This window comes from Notamacropus eugenii, chromosome 7 (assembly GCF_028372415.1).
Source record: "Notamacropus eugenii isolate mMacEug1 chromosome 7, mMacEug1.pri_v2, whole genome shotgun sequence".
Lineage (NCBI taxonomy): Eukaryota > Metazoa > Chordata > Mammalia > Diprotodontia > Macropodidae > Notamacropus > Notamacropus eugenii.
In genome coordinates, this window is record NC_092878.1 from 137,118,250 (window position 1) to 137,142,917 (window position 24,668).

Genomic DNA, 24,668 nt, shown 5'->3' on the forward strand with positions numbered 1-24,668 from the left:
AACAACCCTACAGGATATGTTCCCATTTTGTAAATGGGGAAATTGAGACTTGGTGAGGTGAAGTGATTTATTTGAGGTTCCTAGCTAGAGAGTTGCAAAAAATGTGATTTGAACCCAGGTCTCCTGATATTTGTCTACAACTCTTTCTACTGCCTCCCCACATGCATAAACAAGGCTAGAATCTATAGATAGTAGCACACTATCTTTGCCATGAAATATTTCTACATCTCCCAGATTCCTAGTGTTTCTCTGCTTCTGTGTATTTTTGCACATGTTGTGTTCCATGGTGGAATATAAAGTGCTTGAGGACAGGGAATGTTCTGCTTTTGTCCCTGTATCCTCACACCCTAGTATAGTAGCTGGTACATAATAGGTGCTTAGGAAGTGTTTTTAAATTGATCAAAGGTATACACTGAAAAGGGCACTGGCTCTGGGGTCAGAGATCTCCAGTTCAAATTCCACCTGAGATATTTACTATTTGTGTGACCTTGGACAAATTGCTTAACTTCCCTGAGTTTCTCCTGAGTTTCCCTCAGGTTCCTCATCTCTAGAGTTAGTTGACATAAAAGGACTCTGAGTCCCCATTCAGCTCTACATCTCCGATATTGCGATGGATTGAATGATTGCGTTGTCTGCACTGCACATGTAAGCTTGTGGGAAGACTCACTGGTAATAGATAGTGGCTGGTCACTATCATGTTAGTCTCTATGACTGTTTTGTCATTGGGAATTACAAAGAGAATTACAAAAGTTCAAAATTCCTCATGTGAATTTTAACATGTTGTTAGGATGGATCAAGCTGTATAACTCTGCCAGATATTGGGCAGATGTGGAATTTCATATTGGTTTGGGGCACATGGGAAATGAAAATTTTCAGTGCATGAAAAAGTAAAATGTCTTGGTTTTTTTTCTCTTTGTTAATGCGCATATGTAACATTATGCCAATGTTATTATTTATTGCATATCCTCAGTTCTTTCTCAAGGGAAATTGTTTCCTTTTTGAAATGGAGATAGTAATAGCACTGGTCTCACAGAGTTGTGATGCTAACTACATATATATTTTAAATATTCATTTGCATGTTTTCTTCCCCATTAGTTGTAAGCTCCTTCAGTGCAGGAACTGCCTTTTGCCTCTTTATGTATCCCCAGCACTTAGCACCATGCCTGACACATAGTAGGAACTTAATAAATATTTATTGAATGGATATAATAACTACCATTCATGTCGCACTTCAAATGCTTTACATGTATTGCATTATTGGATTCTCACAACAGCCCTGTGAGGTAGGTGCTATTATTATGCTCATTTTACAGATTAGGAAACTGAGTCAGATAGAGGTTAAGTAACTTGCCCAGGATCACACAAGTAATAACTGTCTGAGGTAGAATTTGAACTTAGGTGTTCCTTGTAAGAGGCGCTGACCGCCACACCATCAGGGACGCCACACTGGGGGACATCAGGTAAACTGAGAAGTTGCTATGGCCCCACGTTGGGCGCCAAGTTGCTATGGCCCCACATTGGGCGCTAAGTAGATATAGTGACGGCATAACTTACTGAGGGGAGCAAGTCTTCTGCTTGGCCAGCAGGCTGCTCGTCCTCCTGTGGAGCTTGCAGGTAAAAGAATGAGGCAAGAGAGCGGGTCATGACTCCAGACCAGAGCAAAACCAAGCATTTCAGAATATAAGAATTTGAATCTTGGTTAAAATGAGTATTATAGATTTTTCGGTAGAGTTTTATTCTCCATTTCATCTTTCTCTGTTCCCTAGTACCAAGGACAGTGATTGACTATTCAATTAAAATGTGAATAAGCAGATATATTGTATCCAGCAGTTGCCATAAGTGGAGCTTGCAATTATATTTACTTTTCATCTTTAAAGAACTTTAACCATGTCTGTCAATATTTAGTCATTTCTTTCTTGTTCAGAGCATATGCCCATGGTTGGGGATGATGCAGCCCTCACTGTAAAGCTAGAAGCTGCCTGACTACCTTGGCCATCTTCCATTTGGAGTTTTGGTCCATAAACATTGCCTTCATTGTCTACTAACTTCAACAGAAAGTAAGAATTTAAACAATTTCTAATGTTGTGCTGCTCTTTGTATTTTACCTGGTTTTACAGAAGTCACTCCTTCTCCAATGCTCTCCACAATCCCTGCAGCCTCATGCCCCAGGATTACAGGGAGAGGTTGAACCAATGACCCGTTTATCACATGGTCATCTGAGCGGCAGATTCCTGTAGCCACAATCTGCAAGAAAATAAGAGGATGATGAGACCTTCGAGACCTTGCAGGAGCTGCTCAGTTTTATATTCATGTCATACCCACATCTCTTGAAAATCAGAACATCGTATACAGTAACAGAACAACTTTCAGCAACTAAATCATTTTGACTATTACAAATACCCAAATTAACTATAAGGGACATATGAAGGAAGATACTATTTGCATCCAGAGAAAAAATGGATAAATAGAAGTATGCATAGAATAAATTTACATACATATATGCATATATACACACATACATATTTGTGTCTAATACTAGCCATTTCCATGGTAGGGAGGGGATAGAAAAAATTTGCATGATAGCTTTATTATATATTTAAAAGGAATATCAAATTATACAAAATAGATTTGCAGCTTCATGTGCAATCATCTTTTAAAAAAACTTATTTTAGACTCAAACACCAGAACGCAAATACAGAATAGAGAAAAGAAACAAAAACATATCATTAACTTAAATATTGGAACTTAAATACAAAGTAAGAGAGGCAGGGGGAAGCATGTCATATACATAGCTGAATATAAGAGAGGATTCAAATTATGTAATAATGAATTTTCATTTCAAGAAAGCCTGGATGACAAATACTACATGTGTTGAGAGATATCCATCTTTTCTTTGCTTCCTCATAAGTTTTCTTTTGCTCTTTGCAGTGTGCTTTTTTCCTTTTTTCTTTTTTTCTCTTCCCCCCAGCCACAATTAAGTGTGGATATGATTTTCTGTAACTGTAGATATATACATATCCATATACATATGTACATACATATATAGACATGTACTTTCCCAAATAAATTCTACTCCTGATCTTTGATTTTCTTTTTCTGCCTATCTCTTGTTTCTTTTCTCTCCTGCCTCCTCTGCTTTCCCTATCTTGTCCTTCTTCTAGTTGACCATCCCACTCCAAGGATCCCTCCCCTATTCTCTCATTCCTGTAAATCTAAAGACCCTTCTATAGCCCCCTATAACCTATTCCCTCACCCTCCCCTTTAAAGATCTCTTCCTTATTCTCCCATTTCCACTGATCCAAACACTGTTTTATACCCCACTTTTACCTATTACCTTACCCTCCACTCTAAAGATCCCTTCATTGTCTTCTTCTCCCTCCCTATTCCCTTATGGTTCTATTCTGAATTTAGAAGACTTTTATGCTCTTTTATGTATACACATAATTCCCTTAAACCCATTGCCAAAGAAAGTAGTTTACCAGAACTACCAGCCCTCCTCCCCAATCTAATTTCTCTGTGTTTATTCTTCCTTTTTGACCTCATTTGGATAAAGTAATTACTCTTTTGAGCTGTTGTTAAATGGTTTTACTTTTTAATTCATACCATGCTCAGGTTTACCCCAATCTTTCTTAAGAGCTGCCCAATTACTAATAAGAATTTCAGACATGGGTTTTTCATTTTATGTATATAAAATGTAAATGGTCTATCTTTGTGGAATCCCTTTTAATCAGTCTTTGGTACATACCTTATGTTTCTCTTGGCTTTTGTATGTCAAATTTTCTATTAAGTTGAGTTTTTTTTTTAGCAAAGTCTTGAAAGTTTGACAATTGCTCAAATGTCCACTTTAGTTTCTCATTCAGGATTATGCTTAACTTTACTGGGTATGATATATTTGGCTGGAGCTCCAATTCTTTTGCCCTTTGAAATGTAGTGTTCCAAGATCTGTGGTCCTTTAGGGTCTCCACTGCTAGGTCTTGTGTAATTCTGATTGTGGCACCATCATATTTAAATTGCTTCATTTTTGTTGCTTTTAATATTTTATCCTTGAGCTGGGGTTTTGGGAATTTGACTAATATTTCTACGAGTTTTTCTCATAGGATCTCTTTTAAGTGGTTATCAATGGATTTTTTCTATTTCTACTCCCCCCTTGTTCTAATGCTTCAGGACAATTTTCTTCAATTATTTCTTCTATTATTGTATCAAGGTTCTTTTTTATAATAGTTTTCAATTAGTCTGATTAGTTTTCTGTTTTCTCTTCTTGATCTATTCTCCATATCTGTTGTTTTCCTTATAAGATGTTTCACTTTCTTTTCTACTTTTCATCATTCGTATTTTGTTTAATTATTTCTTGATCTCTTAATATTTTACCGGATTCACCTTGCCTAGTTCTAATTTTCAAGGTTTCATTTTCTTCCTTAAGATTCTCCATCTCCTTTTCTAACTGGTTGACTTTCATAATCTTATTTTTCTTGAAATATTCTTTTTTTTTTTTTTTTTTAGCTTTTCTGCATTGCCATCATTTGATTTTTCAAATATTTTTTAAGATCTATGAATTCTTTTTGGGCAGATGGCCATTTGACGTTACTCTTTGGGGGTTTCTTTGCTTCAATATCCTGCTGTGAAGATGAACCCCTGTGTTCTCTATTCCCACTTAGAACCTGAACCAGGACTTCTGGCCTCTTATAAGTTTACCCATGGCCGGTGGGATCCCCATTCCACTGCTTCTGCACTCACGAGGCATGTGCTGCTTCCTTCGTGTCCCCACTGCTCTCCTCAGCACAAAGGGCTCTGGCATTTCCTGTCAGCAGAGGTTCCCTCCATCTTCCCAGGCTCAGACACTAAACTACCTGCATTGTCCCTGGGGTAAAAGTTTCCATGGCTGGGGCACGAGGTGTCCTCCCCACCTGCTCATTGTTAAAGTGAACTCTAGACTAGAAGTGTTTACTCTTCACTGGCACCAAATCTAGTCCTGGGATTTTTTCTTCTGATCTTCTCTAATTGTCCCACAAAGACCCCTGTTGTGCCACTATTCTTATTTATTTCTTCCTTCTTCCCTCCCACCTCTATTTGCTCTTCAATGCTATTTTATCTCTTTCGTAGGGGAAAATCTTGAGAGCTTGGAATTTTCTGACCTATTTCACCATCTTCCCAGAATACTCTCTTGTAATCCTCTTTTTTTTTTAAATCCACTCTTATGGAAATGTTTGTTTTATTTCACAAATTAAAAATGAAAGAAAAAAGTTAAAAAAGAAAACAATTATGACAGATTATGGTGATGATCTGGCATTATCATTGTCATCATTGCCACCTCTCGCCATGACTGAGTGATGCTATGCAAAAAACCCTACCATATTCAGAATCAAAGGACCTGGATTCAAAACTTGAATCTGAGCCTCAGACAAGTCCTTTCACTTTGGCCATTGTAATGTCCATATCTGTAGGTTGGACTAGATGTCCCTGAAGATCCCTTCCATCTAGAAATCTCAGATCCTATGATCATTATTAGCACTAGAAACTCTGAGGGTGTACTCTACCTACAAACAAACAAGTATGTCATAAGCCAGGAATAAGAATGAATAAGAACTGAGACGAAGTAATTTATGAAAATATGATAAGAGCTTTCAGTTGGAGAGTTTCAGGAAGGATTCATGGTGCCAGGGGTATCTAAGCTTGGCTATGAAGGAAAAATTCATCCAAGGGGGAAATTCAAAAAGAAGTGCCTTCTAGAAATGACAGTCAGTCTATGGAACACACAGAGGCAAGAAAGTGGAGGAGGAGATCAGGGCACCACTAGCTGCCCCACTTGTCTAGAATGGAGACATCAAGAAGGTGAGGAGTGGTAAATGCGTCTCGAAAAGTAGGGTGAGGCCAGACTCTAGAAGGCTTTACTTGAGAGTCTAATGTGTGTGTATTTCATTCTACAGGCAATAGAAAGTCACTGCATCTTTTTTTAAACTGTCATGTCATAGTCGGATGGGTACCTTAGGAATATTTATTCTTTTTCTTTTTTTTTTTTGAGAAGGGGGATAATTTTTAAAAATGAAACTAACATTGTGTTTTTTCGATTACATGTAAAAACAATTTATAGCATTCATTAAATTTTTTTTTAAAGTTTCAAATTCTCTTCCTCTCTATTCCCCTTTTCTTGTCATTGAGAAGGCAAGCAATTTTATAAAGGCTACGTGTATGCAGTCATGAAAAATACATTTCCATATTAAAGAATATTTATTCTTCTGTGAGGAAGACAGTGAATGTGTTATTTACTTGACCTCACAGATGATCAGATGAGGACTCTGAGAAGTGACTTGTTAAAATTCACAGCTAGTAAGTGATTTGAGGCCAGTTCTTCTGACTTGTTGGTTACTGTTTGTTTTATTGCATAATAGGCAGTGTGGTAGAATGGAAAGAGCATTGGCTCTGGAATTAGAAGATCTGGTTTCATATCTTGCCTTTGATGCCTACTTTACCTCTCCTGGTACTTTGGGCAAATTATCCAACCTTCGTCAGCCTCAGTTTCCTCATCTGGCTGTTCTAGATGTCCCTTTCAGTTTTTGACCTATGATTCAATAGCCTCTCATGTAGTAGCACAGAGATTCTCATCAGACTATTATTGTAGTGGCAGATGTGGGAGCAGAGCCTCCTTATAGAGTCTTCTGTCCCACCTAAGTGGAAAGAGTGTATAGCTTATCTCTTGGCATTGGTCATCCCCAAACTATCCATTTCATTATCCATTTCACTATCTATTTTCTTTCCTCCAGTAGTGATCTAATGTTTGACAATTTGAAAACGATCCGTTTCCTTTCCCAGAAAAAATCAAATTTAGTGTTGGGACTGCAGTTAATATTAAAAGTTGAGTATCACTGTAGAACCTGAGGATTTCTTTCTTTTCTTTTTACCTTAATTCGAACTTCATTGGCCTTGGGTGGGGCTACCTCTACTTCCTCAATGGAAAAGGGCTTGTTGAGCTCCCAAAGAACAGCAGCTTTGCATTTAATAACCTGGAATATGAAACAGAAATGAGATGAGCAGCTAGTGATCTTCTCTGCTAGACAGTACTACTAACTTTATACACATGAGAAGCAGTTTGAGTTTGAGATGTTTATGAGGCATGGATGTGAGAACTATCCAGCAAACAGATAGACATTTGGTACTGGAATTCAAGAATGATAGGTGAGCAACATATGTAGATTTGGGAGTTCTAACTGTATGCATGATCACTAAATCCTAGGGAGCCAAAGATGTGCTAGAGTCAGCTCACTTACTTGAGACTATTGTTAAATTTTTGGTATGAGCATTTATATCTCAGAAATCAGAAAAGCTATAAATTCAGGGATTGCTTTAGTGTTTTCTTCACTATCTAGATTTAAGAAAATGTTAATAATATTGAGTAAACTTCAAAGTACAGCATGCTTTTTGAAGAGTTGAGAAAGCCAGTTGTGAAATATTTTGTAGCATGATTTTGATAGGAGCTGATCACTGTCTGTCTGTCTATCTGTCTGTGTTTGTCCTTCATTTTTGAAGATCATTAAATCAGAGAAATGACGTGACTCGCACTTGACTTTGTTTTGAGTTAGGGAGGGCTAAGGTCACCATCCTTACTTTCTCCTCTTGAGTCGTCTGGGTCCACTGATCAGGAGCTGACTATCTCTCTCTCTCTTCCCCCTTTTCTCCCTCCCCCCCACTGTTATTAACCTTTTCTGTGTGTGCCAGAGACACAAAGGGTTATGGGCAGATCAAATATTTCTCTCTTGAAGTACTATAGAAAATTGCCTCTCCCACTAGAAAGTTTGCTGTCTTTTGGTAAAAGGTGAATACATTGATTAAAGTGCCTACTATGTACTGTGTTAAGCAGTAAGAATACAGTGCCTTTTCGTATTTCAGAGAAGCCAATGGATCCATTTTCAGAATAATAAAATAAAATAAATAAAATACAGTTTGTTTATTTATATTTATTACATATGCTTATAAAATTTATTTACTTATAAAATAAAATACATAAGATTACAAAGAAATCCAATTATATTGACATACAGTTATCAATACATTAAAAAAAACACCCTTCATGGACTCTGTATGAAGAACTCTGAGAAAGTGAAAAGAGGAAGAAGAAAGAGAAAAGAGGAAAAGGAGAAAATCTTGCTAACACTTAGCAATAAGTCACTGTCAGCCTAAAGCAGTAGAAATGTCACTATTAAGTCTTCCAAGATCAATCAGGTCACATCATGTAATCTCTACAGTCTCAGTGTTCTCATCTGTAAAATGAGCATAGCATTACCTACCACTTCTCCACAGGTTCGTTGTAAGGATCCCAGTGCTTTATAAATCTGAGAATTCTATCAAAATACCATTACTATTGTAACAGTACCATCTGCTATTACTATTATTAAATCATTGCTAGTACTGTTACTAAATTACTATTTACTATAATTAGTTACTATTGTTATGATTGCTATTATTAACTTGCTATTATTTAATCATTACTATTTATTATTATTAAATTATTACTATTGTTAACTTATTATTATTTAATCATTACTATTACTGAATTACTATTTTCTATTATTATTACTATTATTAAATATTATTAAGTCATTATTATCATTGCTATTACCATTACTGTTAAATCGTTACTATTATGAAATTACTATTTACTATTATTAATATTAAATCATTCCTATTCTTAAATTTCTGTTTCCTATTACTATTATTAAATATCTATATGCACTGATGTTTATGCATAAAGCGATTTCTCTATCTTTAATCTCCTCCCTAACGTGGAGGATAGCAGTGGAGGCTGATGTTTCATACTGCTGTGAACATGTCCCTGGATTTGGGGCAGCAAAAGCAAAAGAAAATAAGTTCTGTCCTTTTCCATCCTCTCCCTTTCTCTTCCCTCACCTCTTTTCCTCTCCTCTTCTCCTACCAGAACTTGTGCTTAGTTATGAACACCTTTAATCAGTATTTGTGTGTTGATAGTGGGAGGCAAGACGCTACAGTTTGTGCTGCTTAATCTGTCAAATACTAAGTCATCTATAATCCAATCCTTCCAATTCCACTAATGAAATAATTTCTCTGATCTAGTCCCTTGTTTTCATTATTCAATAAATTAACCCAGTGATAGAGAAGAAAACATGAACTATGCTCTTGTAATGTAAAGTTACCTTCTTGATCAAAAGACTTATTGAGTTTAGACCTAGCCAGAACTGGTTTGGAGTTAGCTCCCTATACAACTGTACATTTCTTTTAGAAATGGAAGAAGACAGATGTGAATGATTAGATATGAAATAACTGGAAAAAATAATATATTGCTCCTTCAGATTTTTCACTCAGTAAACAAATCGTACCTTGCTGCTAATTATGTGAAGGATTATCTGATTCATTATCTGATAACACTGTAGCCAGCTCTTTATGAATTATACTTAATAAGGACATTATTTGGGTAAGTAAAGTTTCTGCTTACTTTTCCTGCGGTGGTCATGCTGTGGTTGAGGTTTTTCCCTTTTCTCTGCAGGCCAGTGAACTACACCTGAATTTCTTCTGCCTCCTTAGCTGCCTCCTTGAGCAAAGCAGAAAGAACACAGGAAGCTTTGCCTCTGCTTTGGGTTAATATACTCTCCAAACACGTGATTTTGGGCTTTGAAACTCCACCCACCAGCTGTATTTTCAGTCTCTTATTTGACAGGAAAATGCACAAGACAATATTTGTCTGATGCATTGAAAATGAGTTTGAAAGAATTTACTAGTGCTTGGTCTATTCAAGACTGCAAATAAACACTCCTCTCACTCCTTCACCATTGTTTTCCTTGTCCAGACCTACTCAGGATCCAGATAAGAGTTAGAGTAAAAATGACAGAATTTAAAGTATTTCAAGGGTCACCATGGCTGAGAGAGAGAATAAATTGTGATATTTGGCTCCATAGGTGAATGAGGATTAAAGAACCATAACTTTAGAACTGCAAGTGACTGAAGAAGTCTAGTCCAGTCCCATCATTTTACAGCCTGAGCCCAGACAAAACAAAGAAAGAAGGAAGGAAGGAAAGGATAGAGAGGAAACAAGCATTTATTCAGTGCCTACTATGTGATAGGCACTTTGTGTTCAGTGCTTTATAACTATAACCTTGGTCCTTAAAAGCAGTCTGGCAGGGAGATGCTACGATGATCTTCCTTTCACAGTTGTTAGAGACAGAGGCAGGTAGCAGGTGACTTGCTGGGCCACCTAGCTAGGATTAGAATTCAGATGTTCCTCCCTTCAGGCTCAATGCTTTATCCATCCTGCCTGGGATAAGAGGTTATTAAATGGGATTAAAAGGGATGAGAATAATTAGGGAAGTTCTGTGGCAGAGTGGATAGCAAGCCAGGCCTAGAATAAAAAAGATTCATCTTTTTGAGTTCAAATCTGGCCTCGGACACTTACTAACTGTGTGACCCTGAGCAAGTCACTTCATCCTGCTTGCCTCAGTTTCCTCAAATGTAAAATGAGATGGAAACGGAAATGGCAAGCCACTCCAGTACTTTTGCTTCCTTAGCAAACCCCAAATGTGGTCACGAAGACTCTGACATGACTGAACAACAATAAAAATGAGAGCTATCCAAAAAAAGCCAAGGAGAGGAAATTCTACATGGGGAAGAGTACCTTCCTGTCCCAGACTTTCTTTTCCCTTCCTGAGGAAGCACTCACTCTCTTCAGGTCCTGTGCATTTCCACTTGACTGTTTTGGCGCATTCTTTTCAACTCTAAGTAACAGAAGACTTCTCATTTATCCAGTACTATGTTGTTCACAAGGTGTTATCACACACATTGTTACACTCTGTCCTTAACAGTCCTGGGAGACAGGCAGAGATGATCCTGGATTACCTGCAGCATGTCCTTACTATTGAACTGATCATCAATCAATCACAATTTATTAAGTGCCTAAGTTGGAGCCGATACTCTTGCAGGTTCCAGAAGATACTAAGACATAAATAGCATTTTTTTTGATTCTGACAATAACCTTGGAAGGTAGGTACTGTTATTATCCCCATTTTGCACATGAGGAGACTGAGGCAAAGAAAGGTTAAGTGACTTGCCTGGTGCCACGCAACTAGTAAGTATTTGAGGTTGACTTTGAATTTAGGTCTTTCTGACTTGAAGTCCAGAGCTCAGCCATTGTGCCACCTAACCTAGGTGCCAAGCCTGGAGGAGTACACAGACCCCCATCTAGTGGGCTCCTCATTGATTATCAATTAAGCAGCTAATATATCATGAATAATCAGTACATAACTTGCTCTCATCCCTGGGACATACTCTCATCTTGCACACACAAGAAATTCCCTTTAGGTTTAGCTCTTGCTGAGCTCTGAGGGTTTGTATTCTTATAGAATTCAACAGCTGCCTTTCCTCAATGTCTCCAGTCTGTATTGAGCATTTCAGCTCTCAAAGAAAGTGGTATCCTCAGACGTTGCTGTTCAAAGACATGGATCTCTATCTGTTGATTCTTTGACCTTTCTAAGTTCTCCTAGTCATTGTGTGTGTGTGTGTGTGTGTGTGTGTGTGTGTGTGTAGTGTACACCTCCCTGTGGTCTCAATCTTCTTCTTTCCCTTCCGTTTCCTCCAGAATATAAGGGTTGGCCTCCTCTAGTCACTCCTGAGCCCACAAGGTCCCAAGCTTGATTGCTTGGCTGCTAGAATACTGGCCTCCAAACTGGTTTGATGTGGTGATAGCCCCAAAGGGCATGATTAATTTTTTCAACCAGTTGTTACAAAATATTCTCTATACAGCACCCAATGATCAAAGCTCTTTACTCCTCCCAAATTTGTACAATGCTCTTTTCAGACAAGTTTCAGGCACCTGGCTTTTGTCCTGGACCTTTTCCCCATACTTGAATGGATGACTCCTTTTCACCTTTCCTCCACTCTGGGTTTCAGGATCACAGATGAGTGCTTAAGTTCAGACATCCTCCTCTCACAGGGAGGAAGAAGGACTGCCCACTTGGAGTGTTCCAACCAGCTAACTGGGTAGTTATGTGGCCTAGTGGACAGAGCTCTGGACCTGTAGTCAGGAAGACCCAAGTTTGAATCCTGCCTTGGGTTCTTCATCTCATTTTCTCTTCTGTAACATTTGAATAAAGACATTATATACTTTATAGTGAGAATCCAATGATATAACACATGTAAAGAATTTTGCAAAGCTTCAAGCACTATGTAACTCTCAATACGTATTATCAGGGTCTTTTTTGTTGTTGTAGTCTGGGGCCTCAACACATGTTCTTTCCTGTAGAGATCAATGCAGTGGAGTTAAGTCCCCACAGGTGCACGTGACCATCCTACGTCCCTCCTTCTTGTCCAGAAGTAAGGGGAAACATACAATGACATCACACATGCCCCATCCCAAGTTTTCCTCTTGCTCTCCTTGCTCCTCTTCTCAAAGTAGGCTCAATGCCTGAGCCTGGGTCACTTTTAGTATGGGACTGATTAACTCTCAGTTTTTCCTATCTTCGGTAACTGAATCTTGGTAGGTAAGCTACATGGGCTAGAGGGATTCATGGCTCCTTCCCTCTTTCTCTCTCTCCCCTGATGGAACAGAATGAAGAGGGAATTGCATATTTCCCTACCCAAGGTCATTAGAAGATTGTGTCTTCTATGTCTTTTTCTTTAACTGGGCAGAGTATTGGGAGTGCAGGAGACCTGGAGTCAGGAACTCTTGACTTCCAATCCAGCCTTGGACTACTTGGTAGCTGTGTGACCTTGAGCAGGTCACCTAACCTCTATCTGACTTAGTTTCCTCATCTGTAAAATGGGGATAATATTCTCTCCTTTCCAGATTTGGGGTGAGGATAAACTAACCTATGTAAAGTTTTTTTTTCAGACTTTCAAATACTGTATAAATGCTCCCTATTTTTCACCTTATAATGTCCAGTCAATTGTTCTAGACATGGCAGGTGCTCAGTAAATATTTGTCTAATGAATAAATAAGATAATTCATCCAGATCAAGTGACTTCTTTATTATGAAGGTAAAATAAATTACCTACTATGTACCAGGTACTGTGCTGGGCAATACAAATAGTATCTTATTTTATCCTCACAACAATTATCATTATCCCTGTTTTTCAGATGAGGAAAGTGAGACAAATCAAAGTCAAGTGACTTGCCCATGGTCAACAGGAAGTCAATATTTGAGGTTGAATTTTAAGTCAGGCCCAGTGCTCTATTTACTGTACCAGCTAACCTAGTTGCCAGTCAAGCTCTACTCTAGAACCTGAAGGCTAATTCTAAATCATAAAGGAGTTTTTCCTATGTTTGTATGGTGCTCTGTGCCTTCATATAACATCTCCTTGGAGTCCATTTAATGAAAGAATACTCCAGATGTCATCATCCGCATTTAAGAAATGAGGAAATTGAGCATCAAAGAAATGAAATGATTTGCCTAAATTCATACAGATGAGTGCTACAGGGAGAGTTCAATGCTGACTCTTCCTGAATCCATAATTCATGTGCTTTCTGCCATATAACCACAAAAGGCTGCCCTGCCCATTCCTAAATTCATTTATAAAACAATTAAAAGAGTGCTATCAGAAAATTTAAGAAAGTTCATAAATTAATTTACATGACTACTTTTGTTTAAATCTTCTAATTATGAGGGACAGTAGAAATATTTATATAGTTTACTGAGTTAATAATTCATTAGATCCTTAATCATCTGAGGAAAATCAGGAGCAAAGTGCAGCCTCCAGCTTGAATTAATGAAGGACATTCTTCCTGAAGACCGTAAATAATGAATTCAATTCTTGTGCAATGCTATGGGTATTGCTTATGAAATTTTTGACACAACTATTCTGCTTTTTTATTCATGTTCATCTAGGAAATCATATTATTAAACATGTGTCTCTATATCATGTCATGGCTAAGGTACCATCTGCATAGAAGTTCCCCTTTTAAAAATTAGCATATGCTGAAAAATTAACTTTTTTATGTGTGAGCAGTTTTGAAAACACCATATTAATTAGGAAAAATGTCCTTTTATTTTAAAAAGCTTGATTACTTAAAAGTTTAATAACATCTATCCATTACTTAGAGTTGGGACTTGACCAGTTGCTGAAATCAGTTGTAACTGCTAAAGTAGCAATCCAAATGGGAGTTAATTCCAAGAGGAAGCTATTTATGGGTAGGTAAGTTAGCTTGCCTGCTCTGGGAATGAAGTTCTGGTAGTTATCCCCTTGCTTACAGTACAGAGCTAGCCAGCAGATGGAGAGGACAGTTTGCCCAGTTTTGAAGCCTTGCTTTAAACATATGTCCATCATATTAGTAGTTACCTAAGTTTGTAGCCCATATATTTCAGTAGGCATACAGTATTTGGTACTGATTTAGTCAGTGGCTGTTGACAAGGTCTATGAAGTGTCTCCATTAAGGAAAAATTCTCCATTGCAGTCAAAAGTGAAGTACTTCTCAAGGTTGCAGTGATAACAGGGAAGTAATTTTCTAAAGAATAAATTGGTGCCTTAAAAGAATGAACTTCACTTTTCAGTTTCTTGGGGGTATTTATATCATCATGGTTTACTCAGGCTTAATATTTACCTAAAACTTAGTGCAATGTCTAGAGCTGAGTTTCAGTCATATTTGAATTTCCATGAAGATGATGCTCTCTCAATTTACATCTAGGTTCACACCCAAATAAAAAGTAGGTCTTTAAAAAAAAAAACGACATGGCTGGGAATGTAATGGAATCTTATTTGGGTACAATTCTCTAGTTGGTGAAATTTCATGTGACTTTTATTTGTCTTAAATTCTCATCCATTAGGGAATGACCAAAGGACCAATGAGACTTTTTATAAAACAATTTCCTTTACAGAAGACCTCAAGCATCCCCTTTAGCTCTGGAGAAAGTTTAGTCCCCAATCTTCAGTTATAAGGCTATTACTAAGGTCTTGATTAACTTGTTCAATTGTGTCTAATTCTCTGTGATCCCATCTGTGATTTTCTTGGCAAAGATACTGGAGTAATTTGCTGTTTCCTTCTCCAGCTCATTTTACAAAAGAGGAAACTGAGACAAACAGGGTGAAATGACTTGCCCAGGGTCACACAACTAGTAAGTAGTCTGGGGCTGGATTTGAACCAGGCCTGGCATGCTAGTTGCTACGCCACCCAGCTGTCCCTCTTGAGTAGCACTCTTAATTTTAAGTTGGCATGGTGACACAGTGACAGAATCATAGGATTGGGAATCGGAAGATATAGGAACAAATCCTGATTCTCACATGTTACTTGTGTGACCTTGAGCAAGTGATTTAACTTTTGTGGTCTGTTTCCTCAAATACAAAAGGAGAGAATTGGTCTCCATGACCTCTAGCTCTATATCAATAATCCTTTGACTTCTCTGAGTCAACCCCTGGAGAAAACTAGACCTCATGGATTCCACTGAGTCGTAATGGAGGCAACAGATATTCTTTATCTGTATGATTTCTCTTACATATATCATTCCTCTGCTATCTTTTGAGCAGTCTTGAAGGGATACATGTATCAACACAATGGCATCTTCTAAAATGAGGATACAGAGACCCTTTTTGGCTTTTTATTAGCTTCATACTGATAAGCAGAAACTTGTTAAACTCTGATCTCTCTGCTTGCTTCATTTAGCATTTTTTCCAATTACATGTAAAAACAATTTTAACATTCTTCTGAGTTCCATATTCTCTCCCTCTCTTCCCCCTCATCGAGAAGGGAAGCAATCTGACACAGGTTGTACATGTGTAGTCATACAAAGCACATTTCCATGTAAATCATGCTCTGAAAGAATACAAACCAAAAAAAAAAAAAGGAAAACCTGAGAAAAATAAAGAAAATTATAAAAGTGTCTTTGATCTGCATTTAGGTTCTGCTCAGGGCCTGCCCTGAGCTGTAGCCTGGAGCTTACCTCTCCAACTGCTTTACCAGTCTTGCAAGGGTTCCGGCCCCCTCCTGTGGGGGAGGGGAATGACCAAACAGTTCACTCGAGGAGGCTGCTTACTGCACTTTATTGCTTACCCCAGTCCTCCTTCCCATGTTCCCCCTTATATACCCTGCCGTAGCTCCTCCCATGTTCTGCCCTGGAGGTAGAGCCAGCTCCGTAAGGGGCATTCCCAGCACCCGAAGGCGGGTTCTCACCCCGGGGCGTCTCTGGGCTCACCAGGGGGCCATGGTCCAGAGCTTGGCCCTCTACAACTCCCCCTTTCTGTTTAAACAGCGGTGGTGTCCTGCACATCAGGGAGGTGCGGGGATGCAAGGAGGGAACGCAGGTCAACCTTCACGTCTAGGATAGCTCATCTGATCAGTGCGCAGATACATCGCAGTAAGCAGGGGAGGCAGATGCAGGTCAATAGCAGGAACGCAGCTGGAACTATAAAGGCGGTGAGCCATTGAAAGTTCACTAGACTATCAAGCCAGTGGATGAGCTCATCAGCTTCTCGAGCTCGCTGTCGCTGGAACTTGGCACTGGTGTTCTGTAGCTCCTTAAAGAACAGGGCTAATTGATGTATGTCCCCCGTCGTGTTCTCCGTAAGAAAGGTGCCCTGCAGAGCAGCGCGTACATTGTCCCAGTCGCCAGGAAAGGAGGTGTCAGTCCTATTAACGGGTAGTGGAGTAACGCAAAGCGGGGCATATTTATAGTGGCATTGTAGATGCATGTAGAGTTGGGTGAGTTGAAGGTTGTCTCCAAGCCACAGGACTGTGGTGGCAAGGGCTCCGATGGAAAGCTGGAAGTGGGTGTTGATGGAATTTTGGACAGCCCAAGCACCCAGTTCTTCTTGCATGAAGGTTTGAAGAGTGGACACCAGGACGTCTAAGCTCTGTTGCAGTTCTTGGATCTGGAACTCCTCATAGATCTCAATAGCAAGGTTCAGGAGTCCTAATATGGTGCCACCCACCTCTCGGTGAGTGCGGGTCAAAGGGGCCTTTGGGGGTTTGTGGGTGATATGTTGCCACAGTTCGTCAGTTGGCATAAGAGCAAACTGTTCGGCTTTGACAGGACGCAATTGATAGGGGACTTGCCGCACCATGAAAATCAGGCGGTCTTTGTACTGGACGTCCATGGTGTCAGTCAGGGTTGCATTAAAGCAGGTGACATTGTATCTGGGCAACCCTGCTGATGGTGACATGGGCGTGATAGAGGTGTTTTCAGGGTGGCAGAGAAGGAAGGTTTCATCTGGTGGGGTGTGAACGGAAGCGTGAAACTGGTAACAAAGCGAGTCCTTGCCCTCCTTACGATGATGGCATGTGCTGTTGGAGTTTCCAAACACCGCCTTCCAAGTAATCCATGTGACGTTGCGGCAGTGGGTCAGGGCCTTGGTGGAGTTGAAACATGGCCATATCTCCACTGATGTGTTCGTGGGGACAAAAGCAAGTCCCACTTTCCAGAGTTCTGAGTGTAAAGTCCCATGGGGGAAGCAACAGGGACAGGGGCTGGAAGCTGTTGGTATCTCTTGTATTTGGCTACATGGTCCCAGAAATGGAGTGACATGTTGCATACAGTTGGTCCGCAAGAGAACACACCGGTGGAACAAGCCTTGTAGGGTTCCCATACATCTCCGCTTCCTTCCAGACACAGGGTTGGGGCATGGGTGTGGTTGAAATATGTAGAATACTGGTGATATGACTGTCTCTGGGCCAGGGTACAGTTTATAGAATGGGGTATTGCCAGCAGAGATACATTAAGTCGAGCAGTATGGTTACATATGTCGGGAGCGAAATGCGGATTAGAAGTAATGGTAAATGTTCGCAGCTGCAAGCAGTACTCAGTGAGCTTGGTAACGTTGGCCGCTGTGAAGCAAATAGGTTGCTTATAGGCTACAAAAGTCATGGGGCGCCAGAAAGTGTGTGAAGCGGCAGCCTCGGGAGTTCCCATCCAGGCGCCCCGCTGGATGTAATCTGAGGGTCTGTCTCCCACTAACTTAGAGGCATTGCCTCTGACGAAGAGTTTCAAGGGTCCATTCCCCCAACCCAGCACTCTCACGGTTGGGGGTCTTTCATCACTGCCCAATAGTGCTGGCCTTGTTCATCTGCTCGTTGTCTTTGGGGGCTGGTGAGGTTGTACCATTTGGAGTGCGTAGCTGAGGCTTGGGTCATGGAGAGACTGAGTTGCAAGAGAAATAGCTCAGCCATTTTCCTCGCTCATTTCCTCCGTCTCCTGGTGCGCGCCGTGGGTCGGCAGCTGTGCCCCCCATGACATCGCCGTCGTCTCAGCAGCTGCTCCGGCTCCGGTTGCAGCCGGCCCTCTGAGCTGTCCTGGTTGGAGTTCTGCTGCCCATCTGGTCACGACCCACCGTTGATCAGTATCTGTTCCACCATCTGGTAAAACACAAAGATGACCCTGTCCTCTAATAACAACTATGCCAGGGCCTTCCCAGCCCCTGGTGGGTGACTTCCACATCACCCACGCACCTGTTAGGCAGGTGGAGGGGTGGGGGTCAGAGAGGGATAATTTGGTTTTTGGACTAGAGGGGACAAAGAAGCATAAAGCTGGTGTGGTTTGTCATCCTGAAAAGTCAAAAAATTATGGGTGAACACCGCCTGGGCCAGCAAAGCGCCAGAGAGGTGACCCCCAGCTCCCCCTTTTTGTTTAATGAGGAGAGACTTGAGGGTGCAATTGGCACGTTCCACAATGGCCTGGCCCTGGGGGTTATAAGGAATGCCAGTCACTTGGGAAATGGAGAACTCGGAACAAAACTGCGCAAAAGCACAGGAAGTGTAAACTGGACCATTGTCGGTCTTAAGGACTCTGGGGTTCCAGCAAGGGCAAAACAATAAAGGAGGTGCTCTGTAATGTGACGGGCCACTTCACCAGGGTGTAAAGCGAAAAGAAAATTGGAAAAGGTGTCAACCATCACATGTATCAGGGATGAGCCAAAATGAGTGACGTCCATCGGCCACACCTCATTGGGGTAGGCACCACGAGGATTAATAGCTTGGCCCTGTGGAGGCGGGTGAAAGGGGACGCAGGAGGTACAACGCTTGACAAGGGCACGAGCCTCCTCTTTGGATAAGCCATAGAGGAGGCGCAAGGAACGGGCACACAAATGGAATTTGGAGTGAGCTTGCTGGGCATCGGCCATCATGGGGCATAGTAAGGCCTTGTCCACCACATCATTACCTTGATAAATAGGACCAGCAAGACTTAAGTGAGAATGAACATGTAAAACGTAAATGCGTGGAGTGCGAGCGTAGAAAAGGGTTTGCGCATCAACAAGCAAAGAGGCCACCAGAGACAGATGGGGATTAATAGCCGCCGATGGCAAGGCAGAAAGGGCCGCAGCACAATACAAGCTGTCGGTTATAAGGTTGAATGGGATGGCTGGAAAAAGCCGAAGAGCCTGGCAAATGGCATAGAGCTCGTTTTTCTGGGTAGACGTGTGAGGAGTGGAGTAGACCTTAAGCAGCTTACAGTGTGGGGCATAGACAGCTGTGTGGCTGTTCTTTGTGGCGTCCGTGAAAACATTAGAGCCCGAGACGGGCTGGGAAGACACAACACAAAAGGGAGGAGGTAAAGGTAGGGCAGTCTATCCCAGAAGGAATGGTGGCAAAGGTAATGAGACAAAGACACACATAGACAAGAGAACAGCCCATTCTTTGTGGCGATCTGCATAAAGGTGGAGGACCTCTTTGCCAGTGGGAAAATTAAATTGTGGGTACATTCCAAAGATTTGGAGACCGCGCTGAGCAATGTCTAAACAATATTGTGCCAAAAGGAGGTACTTATTTGGAAGGCTTCTCTTCGCCTTCTTGGGGTACAGCCACTCTATTGCTCCGTGTCGTTGGCAAAGACAGGCAATGAGAGAGTCAGGGTTAAGTATGATGGCATAAATGGGGCTACTAGGGTCATACTGTACGCTATAGCTGTCAGAGTGATGTTGGATGTCAGAAAGGGCCTTCTTGGCCACGGGAGTCCATTCCCTGGGGGATGTAAGGTCACTATCCCCTCTTAGGATGTCATACAATGGTGTCATGAGGTTTTCGGGGATGGGCGTTGTGGCCCGTAACCACTGGAGAGAACCAATTAATTTTTGGAAGTCATTTAAGGTACATACTTTCCAAAGGTTGATATTGGGTAGCTGTCCTGAAGCACGACCATTCTGCAGGGTATGGCCCGGATAGAGGTATGGGGCAGTATTTTGTATCTTACGTGGCGCCACCTGGAGGCCATACTCCGCCAGGCATTGCAGCATCTCTTCTACGAGAGCTATTAACTTGGTCACATCTGGGGAGGCCAGGAGAATATCATCCATATAATGAAGGATGACGGCGTCTGGGAAGGTGTCTCTTATCGGGGCTATGACAGCTGCTACATAAGTTTGGCACATAGTAGGGCTGTTAGCCATACCTTGAGGGAGGACTTTGAACTGGTATCTATGAGAGGGACCTTGGAAATTAAGGCGAGGGACTGAAAAGGCAAATTTATTTCAGTCCTCGGGGTGTAACGGAATGGAATAAAAGCAGTCTTTGATGTCTATGATGTGTATACTATAATCCTTTGGTATAAAGGCCAGAGATGGCAAACTGGTCTGTAAAGGGCCCATGGGCTGCATGCATTGATTGATGGCACATAGTTCTATTAACATTCTCCATGTGCCAGCCTTTTTCTTGATTACAAGTACGGGAGAATTTAAGTTACTTGTAGTAGGTTCTATATGGCCTGCCTCTAGCAAGCCCTTCACTATCTGTTCTAAGGCAGTGAGCTTTTCTGTACTCAGGGGTCACTGTTCTACCCACATAGGGAGTTGGGAAGTCCATTCTATTTGTGGGCATCTCACCACACGAGTGGTCCTGATCAGTTTTTTGCCATGTGTTCTGGGGTGACTAAGCGCACCTGCATTTGCTCAAGGACATCGCGGCCCCAGAGGGCTGACGACAACCCTGCTATCCTTAAAGGCCTGAATAGTCCAGTTTGTTCTGCATGATTCCAAGTCAGGTGCCTGGCCGCCTTTTTGGCTATCTGGTCTCCTCCTATGCCAGTGACCATGAGAGATAAGGTCTCAAGAGGCCATGTGGGAGCCCATTGTTCAGTGTTTATCACGGAGAGATCCACTCCGGTATCTAACATGCCAAGAACAGGGCATCCTTCTACCAGAAGCGTCATCATAGGCCTCTGCTTATCTACAACTTGGCACCAATTTATGCTGGCATAATTTATCTCTTCGACCCTTGGGAGGGCAATGCCGTGCCCGATGGGCGTCCCCAGAGGTAAAGTAACAGGATAACAGTGGGGGTTGCTGATATAGATAGCAGAACCTCCTGCTGGGAGTAATTGTGTATGTACAATGCCGGGGAAATACCCGGTAGGCCCTACCACCAATCAGGGAAAGGAAGCTGAAGGGATGTGGACTGCCGTCGTGTCCCATGGCTTAATGACGATATCTAGTTCCTCTCCTTCCCCTTCTGCCGAGGTACATGTTAGTACTTCAGTTGTTGCAACTCTCGGCAATACTTTTCGTCCAAGCCTGCTGGGAGTGGGTGAGGTCCTATCGGAATCTCTGGGGCTACTTGGATGGGATAGCTTTGAGGGTGCCAGGGTCGGGGGCCCCCACAAGGAGGGCCCCATCTCCCATTTCCTGGCACCGAAGCACCATACTGTCTATGGCACTGGTTGGCGAGATGCCCCTTTTTGCCACAGGACCAGCAGCTGGGTTTAGGGTTCGACCAGCAGTCCCTGCTTCAATGCCCAGGCTTGCCACAGTGGTAGCAGTTGCTGACAGCCCTCCTTCCGTTTCTGGCGTCCCGCCTGCCATGAAGGCCAGAGACTATCCCCTGAGCTAAGGCGGTAGCCATGGCGGTTAGTTTGGGGTCCTCTCTGGGCGTACTCAGGAGGCGGTCCACCATGTCTGCCAGAGAGGCAGTGGAGCTGAGACCGCCTTCTAAGCCCCTCCTTCACAATTTGGGTGATGACCAATTCAGTGCCTGCTCCCTGGCCAAGGAGGCGCTGTACTGTTGTTTGGACCCTGCTGACGAAATCAGTGGGATTTTCCTCGGGCCACTGCTTCAGGCCTGTAAGCCTGGAGTGGCCTTCTCCTTGGGCCTCTACCTTGGCAAAGGCCGGCAAAGCGCAGGCCGTGACCCCTGCAAACACTAATGGGGCATAGTCGTATTGGCTCTGGGGGGTTTTCCACTTCCCAGTGCAGGTGAGCATCTCATAGGCATCATCAGCATTAGTAATGTCCTTTTCCTCAATGTAGAGGTCTGCCTCTCTTTTACACAATGCCTCTCACGTTATATACTGGCCGGGAGTAAGGACTGTTTGTGCTACATCCTTCCAATCAGCGGGGGTCCATGGCCAGGTGGAAGTGGCATTCTTTAGTAATTGGGAATCATATGGGGCCAAAGGGCCATATTGTGCCACTGCTTCCTTTAAGTCTTTGAGTAATTTAAGTGGTACTGGCTCATGGGCTCTTTGCCCCCCTGGGGCATCTCTCACTGGGAACATCTGCAGTACGGTGTCCCATCCTTCCACAGTCTCCCCCTTCCTCATGGCCTCCTGGAGGCTCCTAGCCACTACACTCCCTCCAGGGGCTACCACTATGCCCAAAGACAAAGTCACTGGGCAACGCCAGCGCAGCCAGATCAGCAGTAATGTCCCCCACCCCTTCCTCTCTAGGGTGGTGTTTCACTGGTTTGGGCCTTGTGCCAGTGCTGGAGGTACTTCTGGGTTGCCTTACATGCTGCGCAAGGGAACTGGGCGATGTGCCAAGCTGGTGGGGGCGTGGGGGGGAGACTTCCAGGCTGGAAGGTTTGCTGTGCCACAGCCCTGGGCCGTGCGCCATCTTGCTGCGCCACAATACCCGAAGGACATGGGGGTGCAGTTGGCTGGGGTCTCCCTTCCTCCTCAGATGTTTCTCCTAGGGAGTCCCCTACTTGGGTTGCACAGATCGCTGCCGCAGCAGGGTGCAGCACACCTTGGAGGACTGTCTTAATCAGCCCATACATGGTGAAATCCATGTCTGTTAACATACTGGGCGTGATCTTTTCACAGGACGCCATCTGTTGGCCTACCAGCATCCAATTGTTCTTTGTAATTCCTGAATATTCTAGCCATGGGGATATCTTCCAAATATGCTCAACAAAATCTCAACAATGACTTAAGTGGGGCTTAATTCCTTCCTTCTTACAAAGCTTATATAAGTGACTAGCAAGCACTGCCTTCTCCTCAGGCTTGATCAGAGGGATACTATACCCCTGAGCCATGATTCCCGTCTAACAGCAAGGCTCCTCTGCGCTGCCTACCAGAGACTTCTTCCCGCTCCCAGCGGGGCTCACCTTCTTACCTACTCTAACAGGCGTTTGGTCCTTCCCCCCAACTACGGGGGCCTACTGTCCCTGTTCGGGCGCCAGCTGCTCAGGGCCTGCCCTGAGCTGTCGCCTGGAGCTTACCTCTCCAACTGCTTTACCGGTCTTCCAACGGTTCCGGCCCCCTCCTGTGGGGGAGGGGAATGACCAAACAGTGCACTCAAGGAGCTGCTTACTGCACTTTATTGCTTACCCCAGTCCTCCAACCTTCCCATGTTCCCCCTTATATACCCTGCCGTAGCTCCTCCCATGTTCCACCCTGGAGGCAGAGCTCAGCTCCGGAAGGGGCGTTCCCAGCAGAAGGCGGGTTCTCACCCCCGGGGTGTCTCCGGGCTCACAAGGGGGCCATGGTCCAGAGCTCGGCCCTCTACAAGGCTCCACCAGTTCTTTCTCTGGAGATGGACAGTATTTTTTATCCTTTTTTCTACTGAGTCATATTTTTTTAATCACCAAACAATTCACACTGTGAATTTGGATACCTTATACATTTAAGTCAATTGTGTGGCAGTGATAATGTGGTCTGCTATAGAAAATTCCTGGTTTTGATAAACATATTCATCCAAGTCATTGATAAACATGTTGAAAATATCCTTGACACAGTACTAGAAACTTTGTTTCAGTCTGTCATTGATTATTAAGGAATAATTTCATAGGTGTGGTGGTCCTCCATGTATCTTGAATATCCTTTGATGAACATTTAGCTCCTACTATGACATTATATTACATTCGCATATATGGAATACTTATATTACCTTTTGACACTAGTGTGTTATGTATTATGTGTACGTTAAAACTTGTAGGCACAGCCTACACTCCCATGTATTTCCTCTTTTAAACAGTCTGTTCTTCAAACCTGTCTGTTCTTGCAACAAATGGGGAACACTCTACTCCATACGAGGCTCTTCAGGGAGGCTGAATAATCCTCTCTGATAGTCAGCAAGGTGAAGGGGCACAACTCCCTGACAGATAATCAGGAAAATGGGTATAGAAGAGTGCCCCTTTCCCTCTACCCCCACCAGCCTCCCTTAGGAAATGTCTGGCCTGACCAACCCAGTAACCAGCTACTGGGAGACCATATCCTGGCATGTTACCCTGATAAAGGAACTGATAGGACTTGGCCTCATCAATAGTAAAGGCTTACTACCTGCCATAGTCTCCTTCAAATTGAGAAATCATCCCTTTGACCCAGGGCTAATCTTGGAGGATGCCAGGGTAACTTGTATCTTTCCTTATAGGCATTGCCCAGAACTCTACTAAGCTGTTCCTTCTTTGTTTGCCTCTGGACCTCTCTGCCCTCACTGCCAGTTGTGTTAAATGTCAACGTGCCAACAAGAGGTTGTTGTGTTTGTCTTTAGTTCTCAAAGAAGGCTATGAAATCACGATGATGCTA

At 42.5% G+C, this 24,668-nt stretch overlaps 2 protein-coding genes and 1 long non-coding RNA gene across 5 annotated transcripts in view; 1 reads left to right on the forward strand and 2 right to left on the reverse strand.

Annotated features, from left to right (window-relative positions):
• The window catches only part of LOC140513868 (alcohol dehydrogenase E chain-like), a 29,232-nt gene extending 19,643 nt beyond the window's left edge, over positions 1-9,589 (reverse strand). For both annotated transcript variants that reach the window (XM_072623847.1, XM_072623846.1), the window contains exons 1-3: positions 9,461-9,589; positions 6,897-6,998; positions 2,106-2,244 (exon numbers count right to left, since the gene is read on the reverse strand). In XM_072623847.1, coding sequence (XP_072479948.1) covers positions 2,106-2,244; positions 6,897-6,998; positions 9,461-9,478 — 259 coding nt within the window. In that variant the 5' untranslated portion in view covers positions 9,479-9,589. The remainder of the gene's footprint in view (positions 1-2,105; positions 2,245-6,896; positions 6,999-9,460) is intronic.
• Positions 1-24,668, forward strand: part of LOC140513871 (uncharacterized) — an 81,358-nt gene that overhangs the window by 128 nt on the left and 56,562 nt on the right. For both annotated transcript variants that reach the window (XR_011970408.1, XR_011970409.1), the window contains exons 1-2: positions 1-645; positions 1,925-2,057. The exon at positions 1-645 is cut by the window's left edge. This is a non-coding gene — a long non-coding RNA (uncharacterized lncRNA). The remainder of the gene's footprint in view (positions 646-1,924; positions 2,058-24,668) is intronic.
• Positions 13,908-23,575, reverse strand: LOC140513867 (uncharacterized). Its single transcript, XM_072623844.1, has 2 exons — positions 23,363-23,575; positions 13,908-18,292 (listed from the first exon to the last, which is right to left on the reverse strand). The coding sequence occupies exon 2, from the start codon at positions 17,524-17,526 to the stop codon at positions 16,270-16,272; it is 1,257 nt and encodes a 418-aa protein (XP_072479945.1). The 5' UTR covers positions 17,527-18,292; positions 23,363-23,575; the 3' UTR covers positions 13,908-16,269.

What these genes read in the sequence shown, in the direction of transcription:
- LOC140513867 (XM_072623844.1), bottom strand. Translation starts at nt 17,526, where the DNA reads ATGGGAACCCTACAAGGCTTGTTCCACCGGTGTGTTCTCTTGCGGACC.